The 10,815-nt window shown below is 42.1% G+C and overlaps 1 protein-coding gene across 3 annotated transcripts in view; it reads right to left on the reverse strand.

Annotated features, from left to right (window-relative positions):
* The window catches only part of trio (trio Rho guanine nucleotide exchange factor), a 458,133-nt gene extending 455,441 nt beyond the window's left edge, over positions 1–2,692 (reverse strand). For all 3 annotated transcript variants that reach the window (XM_075876473.1, XM_075876472.1, XM_037427115.2), the window contains exons 1-2: positions 2,514–2,692; positions 1,443–1,514 (exon numbers count right to left, since the gene is read on the reverse strand). In XM_075876473.1, the coding sequence (XP_075732588.1) occupies positions 1,443–1,514; positions 2,514–2,580 (139 nt within the window). In that variant the 5' untranslated portion in view covers positions 2,581–2,692. The remainder of the gene's footprint in view (positions 1–1,442; positions 1,515–2,513) is intronic.
* Between the last annotated feature and the right edge of the window lie 8,123 nt (positions 2,693–10,815).

The following is a 10,815-nucleotide window of genomic DNA, read 5'->3' on the forward strand; positions in this document are numbered from 1 at the left end:
TTCCTAGAGAGTATTTTATCCGTTGCCACTTCTCCATGTGTTGCATAGATCTTCAGAAAATGAGGTTTCTCAAAGCAAATTTTAGTTTTCCATGTTATGCTGTATGCAAGTTAGTGAACAACCATGTTTTTCATCAGAAATGCCTCCAATAATACATGAAACACACTATATTCAAAGCAACTTATTCCACAGGAATCAGTGCAGAAAACTTCAAGCCAATAGATTTAATACAACTGTATAAAAACCAAGTATGTAAAAACACAGTATGAAGGGTAGAAGTGCAAAAAACTAATTACATCGAAGAGAAAAATACAAATATAATATCATATATGTATTGCAAGGCTTGAAAGTCAAATATTTAAAATTTTCTTACCATGCTCAAGCTTATGATATGCTAGGCACTAGCAATGGTGCTTGAGCACAATACAATAGCAGCATATAAATTATTCAGTGCCAAACATTTAGTATGCTGAGCCTGCCATCCTTCTGCTATCAATCTGGAGACAAATATATGTCAGGAAATTAAGATTCGTTCAATGTGCTCCTGAAGAGTACACTGAAGTCACCTTAATTTTCAAAACGATAAATATTTGTCGTGAATTGAGGTAGACTTTGAATGCACATTACGAAAAATGCCTTCTTGAATAATAAAAAACTGATCAACTTCCCTCATACTCAATGACTTTTTCATAAAATAGACATCCACTACTTAATATTTTCCCAGCTTCATACTAGCTTTTCAATCAGCCATTTTATACAACAGTACTAAGCATCAAAATGCAAATTCTGTCTGTAAGTTTTGATCAAGCCATCCTTCAAGAGCTTGTTGCCAACACAAGCAATTGCAAAGCATGCACAGCTGCATACAGGAGTTAAGTACAAGTCAAAGCCATATCACACAAGCCATATAAATGACAGTGGCAAGAAATTCTTGATGACACATCATTACACATGCACATCTTTCAATGATGCTACAAGTGCAAGATTGATGTTTCACTCCTCTGCTTCATTATCGAAGCATAGCATATTCAGCATGCGATCTGTGCAGTGTCCAATGAAAACACAAAATGACCAAAAATAAAGTGCCCCAAGTGTGCACTTCCCTGTGCATGTCCTGTGTACTTATTTTGCCCTTTTCATGTTTTCTGAGCTCTGCACAAATCCCAAGATAAAGCAATCATGATATTACTATGCACAGCTGACAAAGGCTGTTACGTGACATTGGGAATACAACCGCCATCCTTGCAAAGGTAATTTTTTATGACTACAAACCCAACCTGTAAAGATCAAATGACTTCACAGGGGCAATTGCCATCTGCCCATAACAAAAGAAGTCAGATTCAAGCATAGCACCATATCATATACAACACATTAAGCAATGTAAACTGGCATCAGAGTTTGTGTTTTTTTCTTTAGTCAGGAAACAGACAATAAAAACCAACCAGATAATATGATGTGCCGCTCCTGCAAGAGGGGTAGTAGTTCATGTGCTCCCTCCATCATCCTTGAGGGTCCTGAGAAAAGCACAAACCAGTATGTCTTCTCTTCAGCATTATCACCTACAGGTTTTAAGCTTTTACAATAATATCGGCTTGTGAGTCAGTAGGTATTGTTCAGTCAGTTATCAAGAAAGGGAAGGAAGTTTCACGAAATGCCCATAATTCCTATGACACTGCCATTCCCAGTTGATGCCAAACGTCTGACAGACAACACTGCATCTCAATTTGATATTATCGAAACCGTTAACTGCAGACTGTCATGCAATTAATGTCCGAGACCTAGTCGCTTCGCGAACAGAAAAACACCGAGGTTGTTGGCTTTATTACAGTTAATCGAGCTGCGCGTTCCGATCTTCAATGGCGCGCAACAACTAATTGATAGCTAGTAAAGTCGAATACGGCACAAAGTTGCATGCACAGTTTGAGAGACACGGTGAATTACAGAGCGACAATATAATACAAGTTGTGCGTCCAGAGCAGGCGCAACACATCAGAGCGATGTATGGGCTAGCACAAGCCACAGAACAGCTGAACTAAATTAGATACAGCAGCAGCAGCGAACGCGCATAACGGTGCTCTAACGCACAAAAAAAAAACCACTTAACTACAGCACGTCCATAATTAATTACTTGGTCTTAATAATACCGCAGTTTACGCGTCAGTCTTTACGCCAAACACCAAACCGTGTAAAACTGACAGGTTCATCCCCCCCCCCCCCCCCCCCCCTTTTTTTTCTTCTCTCTAGCTCACTCTAGTCCTGTGCAACTTCACCAAGTATTTACTGCTGTCAGCACCGATAATTCGTGATGCGATTATAATAATGGCAACAAATGCACGAATAAAAAGAACGCCCAAAACTGATCGCACAATCCCTTCCTACAAGCCTGTTAAGAAGGCAGGCCACCTCTCTGCATTCGAAGGCAAATCAGACTAGGAAGGATCGATCTGACATGTAGTACCGTTAGGCTAGAGCAGAACTCTGCGCTTACTCTTCGCTGTGAAAAAGATCCTTACCAGGGTTGTAGCGAAAAGCTCCGTCGCTGTCGACTGGACCATCAGTAGATGACTTGGTCGCACACATCACCTGTCTATGTTAACCAAAACATCATGATGACGCGTGAAAATAGGGAGAGCTCCAATATTGCACTTCAAAATACAGCATCACTAATCGGCCATGTTTACATCCATCGCCGCTCCTGTCACCATTGGTCGATAAATCAAAGGCTCATTTTATATATCAAAAATATTTAAAAAAATAAACGTTGGTAAATGCAACTGTTAAATAATTGAACACTAAAAACACTTTGTTATGTCCCTAAGCTTTGCATTCTAGAAAACGCTGTTAATATTAGGTGCGGGACTGCTCGCAGCAAGCACATAGAGACATTTTATATTACTCTATGGCAAGCATCAGAAACCGAAAAGATTGCGGAGAAACATTCGTCGCTTTCGTTATGATGGGTGTGACTGTCGTTGATTGTGCTTTGTCGGCATACCACCCTTTCTAGCCGTTTCATAGTTGCCTCTATTTTGCAATTAGAGGGTTTCGTATGATCGCTATTAATACTCAGAGTGTCAGCTAAGTGCTTTGAATGAGAAGCGTTATGAACTGGCGCCTGTGTGAATTAGGTGCGTTTCCACTGACTTTTTGTCGTTATTAATATCGCTAGGAATGTCTGTTCGATGAAGCCTGCTTGAAAATTTCAACGGCCTGGGCAGCGCAAAATGTATGCTCTCTGACTGCGTTCGTGCACGTTGCGGGTTATCTGTAATTAACTGCTAATTTTTATGGAAATGGAAGTTCAGTGTGCAAGCCCGGAAGATGTTTCTATTCTATTCAAAAACAGACATGGCTGCTCATTTTCCCCGCTGCAACATTTAAATCGCTTCTTATGCATGCAGACAGAACGAAAGCAATCGAATTTATAAAAAAAAAAATTGAAGTACGTCACCCGAGCTTTTTGGGATGAGTGCGTACGTTTCATGCCGCAAAAACAAAACACCTGCTTGAAATTTTAATACGAGTACTGTGCGAATAAATGGCAGTTCGTTGTGTTTAAAACACGCGTCATGATCGCAATATTTTAATGTCCGACTTACACTTTCGTCGGGCTGCCGGCGCGCAAATACTGATTAAACGCAGTGTACATACGCTAGCACATACGAAAAAAATATCAGAAACACTATTTCCCCAGCTTTCCGTTTGCTTACAACACATTTCGGCATGGTGATTTGCTGCTGATTTGCTCGAAAATTGTGGACGTGTAGACGAACTCTTGGCCAGAGCATAGTTAAGCTTCTCTGCACAGCTAATGTGCACGTGCGTCGCACTTCTTCAGTTCATGAAAAGTACGTGCTTATTAAAGCTAATGTTTATGCTGTTAGAGTGGTTCTAACGACATATCTGTTATTTAAACACTCTACGACGATTTAACGTTACAAGAATGAAGCTACATGCAGAAAAACTAAGATTCGTATTTATGCATTGCGGAGAAGCTAGCCTGCGGAAGTGCAATGATTTTTGTTGTTGTTATTGTTGAGTTGTTTGTGTCTCTGCTCTTTGTTTTGTTTTAGTTTGTTACACCGTGAAAAGTTCCCTGCACGTTGTGTGCAAGCGTGCTTCATTCTAACCTAAAAAAAGTCGGTGTTTCATCGCACCTATTGCTTGAACCCGAGTTGAAATATTCTAGAACGCGTAGCGCGTCTTTTCAAGGTTGCCTAACAGTGCGAGGCAGAATCCTGTCTTCTTGCAACCTTAAATTGCACTCGTGGGTTAGAAATGAAATTATCTCTTTTTTTATAAATACAAGCTCACAGTTCTTGGTGTGCCCCGTTAATTAACTGAAATAATTCAGTATTCTCATTGAGCACTGAACAACTATTTTAGAATTATTTATTTGCGCACCTCAAAATTGTGTTGCTCTTCCCGTTTAAAAATTGTCTTTTCTTGACCTTCGTAATTGCAATGTTTTAACATTTCTCTGTTCTATGTTATAGCTGTCTTCATGTGGAGAGGTTGAGGTTATAAAACCTCGCCTACTCCGTTTCTGTAAGTTCTGCAGCCAAAAAAGAAAAAAAAAGGTTACTTAAGATGAACAATTGGCAGCTGAAAACACATATAGCACAGAACTATGATAATGTCTGTTACAATTTGCTCGCAGAATTAGTCCACGCTGCAATAAAGCATCCACATGCACAAATTTATATTTCTGCCCACAATGTATGAAGATTTGTCTTACCATCATTTACAGCATTCACTGCATGCAGGTGTACTGCAGGACAAGCCTCTTCCATTTGTTTTAAGTTTAACTTATCTTGTATTGCTTCCATTTTACTCGTACTGTGTACTTTAATAATAAAGACAATAATATCTGTGGTTTTAGGTGGTAATACTACTAGTTCAATCAATGTAATGAGGTGGTATACAGTGTAGACCACTTATAACGTAACCGCTTATTGTGCAGAAGCGCTTACAATGCGGTCTTTTTCTACTCCCGTTTACTCTCCCATAGAACCCCAAGTATACGCATACCGCTTATTATGCAGTCCCCCAAGATGGAAGACTGGTTATAACGGTTATAATGCGGTTGCCGGAAATTGTAACAAACGCGGTAGCGAGTGCGCTTCCATAAGGAGGCGCGCTGAATGCGCCGCTGGGGAGCGAACGAGGATGTTATGGAGGAGGAGAGGACACGGAGTGAACGAACAAAGGGCGGAGGGAAGAAATAGAAAATTAAAAAATTGCCCCCGTATCTGCATGTAATCTGCAAATGTCGTCGAAAGACGATAGTCTTGCGGGCGGAGAGAGTGAACAATAGATTTATTTGATGTTCTGCGCAAGAAAATCGGTGAATGTTATTCTGGAGGGGCTGTGGAGTGCCTCGAGCGTGCAGCGGAGGCGAACGAGCGCATAAAGTCACGTCACACGTGAGACATAAGCGCCATCTGGCAGTGTTTTTAGAAAACAAAGCACGTGGCTCTGACACGGGTGTGCGCGCCCATCTCAGAGGTGATAAGGTGTAGAACGCAAGGCGACGGGTAGGTGCCACCACCGTCTCGTTTTAGTAAAGCGTCGGAAACGCTAGTCTTTCCGTGCAAGCGTTGCATGGTCAGCACACCGTAATAATCGCTATGGTCCTTAAAGTTACTTATGTATGCCTTTTCTAGTAAACGGCTCACATACTAGAATATATACGTGTTGCTATGGTGCCCCAGCCATGCGCAATAATTGCTTTTTAATTGACAATCTCACAAGCATGAACGCTCAACCTTGAGCAACATATAGGTGGGCGCTGCGGATGGGGTCGGCCGTTTCAAGTACCCGATGCCGTTAAGAGTGGACAGACAGACAGATCAAAATTTCTGCGTCGAAGGTCCTCAAGAAAGACTATCGTCTTTCAAAAAGACAGGGTGACATTGCGCGGGCTCGCCGAGTAAGAGAGGAGGACGGTTTCCTCGGTGACCGATAAGCCTTTGCCCCATTGCCGACGCGGCTACAGTGTTAGTTATAGCGCCAGAACAGAACGACGACCAAGAGACAAGAAGGACACGAGCGCTACTCTATTTGTCGCCGTTCTGTTTCTCGCGCTATAACTATTGTCATGTTATACCAACTAGCCCAAACTTCCACACTTCTAGGCTAGAGCGTATACTACGTCGCTATAGCGTGGCTTCGGCCGCCGCCGCTCAACGTGGCACGTGTGATCCCGTCCTTATCAACTGCATGCGCTTAACAGTTTCCTGTCGGGAAAGACGTCGTCGTTATCGAGCTTGCAACAAATATCGTGTTTGCTTCCTCGTCCGTAAATTGAAAACATTTTACGGTTTTATGACGCGAGCTTTCACTTTTGCTACCAGGGCGCTGTCGTACGTAAGCTAGCTTGGCGACTTGTCGTCGTTGCCGATCTCCCGGCCGTGAACGCGAACTTCGTATCACGCACGCTGTTCTTCGTTCAGTGCTAGCGCGATCTTTTTAATGCCGAATATTCCTGTTTTGGACAAACTTTCCGCGACAACATAACAAACGGCAAGCTAGGCCTAATCGGCATTGGTTACGCTTCGATCGGTAGCGGATGCGTAAATCTATGTTGCGCTTTGGTACCGAATCAACGAAACTTTTTACGGTGGCCGCACTTGACGGCAAGGGACACATATCGTTAATGAAAAAGAGGGTGGCACGTGTATAGTGCTCAAACAGTGGTTCTTGATTCGATTGCAATGTTTTAAATCGGGTGCACGTTTCAACGCGTCAAATTTGGGACGGGATTCGACATAGTTTCTGTGTAATGCGCATAATCGAGGCTGTCTGGTAGTCGGCGAATTTCCGCGATGGCACTTTCATTTGTTAGACGCCCCCCCCCCCTCTCCCTCTCCCCATTCGCGTTAATTTCATTGGCAACGCGTGTATTTGGACGTTGCATTATTTTAACATTCAGAAATTTAAATGTTAGCAAGCACGCATCGCATGTTCCGATTCTCGGAAACGCGAAGCTGCATGCTCAACACGTTTTGCGCAAGTGCGGCCCTTGAAAAAGGTTGGTTTGGTTATAACGCGGTACCGCTTATAGTGCGCATATTTGCGACTCCCGCGACTTAATTATAAGCGGTCTCTACTGTAATTGGTTCAACGATAGTGCACGATCGAGTGGGCAGGCACAATTCCCTCTGTCTATTTCTGTATCTCCAGTTTATAAGGATATAATGAGCCGGGCTCAGTGCTCTATAGTTCGGACTCCTCTTTCATATATCCAGCAGGTGGCTTGGTTCGCTGGCGTTGTGCGCTCACTTCCTAATCGTCAGGGGCGCATTTTAATGGGGAAACTGGAACAGTGGCCGGCATTTACACGACCGTCCACCGTGGGGAGTCTCGACACGCACGTATGCATGTGTGTAAAACTTTTGAAGGAACCTTTGAGTTCACACACTCGCCACCGCCAACTTATCGGCCCATCGCTGCAATAGAGCCAGTGAGTCGTGGCTGCAGCCGATACGTTCTCTCGAGCCATGGTTGAGAGCAGCAAGTTTTTTGTTTTTAATTTTGCAGGTTTTCTTTGAAGCTTGGGAAAAAAATGGTACACATGACTTTCTTCATCCCAAAATATGTAACAAGAGTTTCCGAAGACGCTCTCGAACTTTGCAAATCCCATATTTCTTTGCCAAAGTCGATATTTAGAAATTTAGCTAAATAATACTAATTAAAAATAAACAAAAAATGTCTATAACGCACACTTTTTTCATAATAATAATAATAGTAATTGGCAATTTTCAGATAGATGACTTCAGATATACAGCATATATGGCTGAATTATTTTTCTTGGTATCTTTACAAATATATATTTATGTAAAATGCCACACTGAAAAAAAAAATGGAAGAGAAATAACAGCTAGGGTGACATTGAAGACGATGCAAAACTTTTGCATGTGTGTAAAGATGTTATGACATCATAGGCACCTGTCGTCATCGTAACTCTACGTCAACGAGAAAATACTTTGCCGCTGTGCTGTTAAAGTAATATTTAAAAGGAAAATGAACGAAAACTAGTAATTACCTTTTATTGTTAGCACGAGTGCAGTTGTTTATGTCAAAAAGGTTTTGGACGTCACATTATATATGAAATACGCAGATTTTTAATCGGAAGATATCACTCTTAATTTGAGATAATAATCGACTCAAGGGCAGGTGGTTGTACTCAAGAACCAATATCGAAACTGGGCGCGCCAGGTGCGCAGGAGAGGTTGCCGCAGTGTTGCACCAGACCGAAAAGTTCCCGTGATAAAGAAATGACGAACTTTAAGGTGCATCGTGACAAGTCATCGTCCTTGCACCAATGAATATCGCCTTGCCTTTGAGCACAATACGTTCGGTGTTCATTGCATGGTTGCTTTCACACTGTCCGCAAGAAAACCTAAATTACCGCATTTTCTACGAGAGTAGCCACTGCAGCGCTGCTTCTTGTAGGAGCAGAGTATGTCCTTGCACCTACTTTATATAATTTGAGAAAGGACCAGATAACCATCATACAAAACGAATAAGTGGTCCCCGTGTGTGTTTCAGACCTGTTTTTCCCCCTACTATAATTTGCTGCGACATGCTTGTATTCAGATTTCGTCACAGGCAGTTCTGGTCCAACGTAACAAGTATATCGGCTGCATATCCCGTGCGCCTGCAGGGGCTTACATCTGGGCCTTAAATCGACAATTTCAATACACAATAAACTTGGCTTTGCCAGGGTTTCTAAAAAGTGGGTATGCCACTAATTTTGACACCCTTCAATTTTTCTGCATAAACAACTGCAAGTTGGCAATTAAAAGTTGAGCTTTTGGCGACTTGAAGATTTAAGCGTTACCTCTGCTGCAGCAGGTATCTCCGCATCTACGGAGAAAACGTGCACGAATATAGCTTCCTCCCTGTCAAAGCATCTTTACGGAAAAAAAAAAATTTGCATTATGTAAATGAATGAATAAAAATAAAAACCTGTACATAATAATACAGGACTTTCTTTGAAGTGGGATAGTGGAAAAAGAAGTGAATGTGTTCTGTGCCAGGCCTGACTTATGCAACCATCCATCATTCCGCCTGTACAATAAACATCTCTCACCCGTAAGGATATGTTGTGTCTTGGGAAACTTTAGAAAAGCTAGTTCAAAAATAAGAGCGACGCGGTGCGTAGGCAAGACCAACGGCCATAGGCGACTCACGAGTCGACTCACTCAGACTTAGATCGAGCCGCGAGTTTGAGTCTGAGTGAGTAATATTTTTTAAAGCCCGAGTACGAGTGAGTCCGGTTTAAGAAAATTTTCGTGAGAGTGAGTCCAAGTTAGTTCGGCTCAGGAAAACTTTGGCGAGTCTGAGTCAGAGGGAGTCCAAAATGCTAAATTTTTTGAGTGAGTCTGACGAGTTTCAGTTTTTTGTTGCTGACCTAAGGCCCAATCATCTTCAGCATTACTATCAGCCTTACCTGGATTCTCGTTTATACTCACTCCTGCTCACGGGTATTCCAAACAGTATCGTTTATACACCGTTTAAATATTATTGATTGATTGATACGAGGGGTTTAACATCCCAAAAACACCATATGATTATGACAGATGCCGTAGTGGAGGGCTCTGGAAATTTCAACCAGCTGCGGTTTTTTAACGTGCACCTAAATCCAAGCACACGGGCCTCAAGCATTTTTGCCTTCATTGAAAATGCAGCCGCCACAGCCGGGATTCGGCAGGGCCAATATTTATTATTTGAGGGGTTAATAATGTAGAGGGGGCAGGGTGGCCTACCCCCACCAACTCTTCCAATGCATCTCTTTATTATTATATCTTATGCTGTCATCTCTTTTAAAAAAAATTGCCTTACCAGTTTGAAAGCACTCAGAACTCGTTTTCGAAAATACTATGTCAAGCGGCACCAAGAAAAGCACCGTTTACATGAGATATAGGTGTTAAACAGTATTGACACCAAGGTCGAAGAAGCTAATTCTAGGTTGACAGACTCATGAGTCAACTCACACGGACCCATTTAGACTTGGAACAAGCCGAGAGTCTGAGTGAGTTCGTATGAGTTATGTTTTGGCGAGTTTGAGTCCGGCTGAAGAAAACTTTCGTGAGTGTGAGTCCGAGTGAGGCCAGCTCAAAAAAAATTTTGTGAGCCAGAGTCTAAGTTAGCTCCACAAGTTTTGCCGACCTATGCCAATGGCACATGTAAGTGGTTGCTATGTGCAACTTTTTGGCTGTGAGCCCTTAGCTTATTAGTGAAAACTGCTTACATAATTACTTGCCATATTGTACAAATTTTAGTGTAAGTTTCTGCATTGTATTAAAAAACATCAGACTAAAATGTTTCAGGCTGAATACACCATTCCCAATTAATTTTCCATTGCTTCAAACTTATGACACAAAAAAAAGGGCAGTGAGCATGACAGCAGCACTCTAGGAAAGGTCTTCAAAGTAGTGAGCACATTAAACGTGGGTGAAAACTGGTACTTTTGAGCATGCGTGTACCTACGTACTGAAGTGCCCCTATGTTCACACACATTTAATGCGCTTATAAATCATCAATTGTACTAAATCAATGCTAGTTTTTAAACCATCAATTGTACTAAATAAATGCTAGTATCTCCCAACCTGATTTTCAATTAATTGATTGATATGTGGGGTTTAACGTCCCAAAACCACCATATGATTATGAGAGACGTCGTAGTGGAGGGCTCCGGAAATTTCGACCACCTGGGGTTCTTTAACGTGCACCACAAATATTAGCACACGGGTCTACAACATTTCTGCCTTCATCGGAAATGCAGCCGCCGCAGCCGGGATTCGATCC

The sequence above is a fragment of the Rhipicephalus microplus genome, chromosome X, assembly GCF_043290135.1.
Source record: "Rhipicephalus microplus isolate Deutch F79 chromosome X, USDA_Rmic, whole genome shotgun sequence".
Classification (NCBI taxonomy): Eukaryota; Metazoa; Arthropoda; class Arachnida; order Ixodida; family Ixodidae; genus Rhipicephalus; species Rhipicephalus microplus.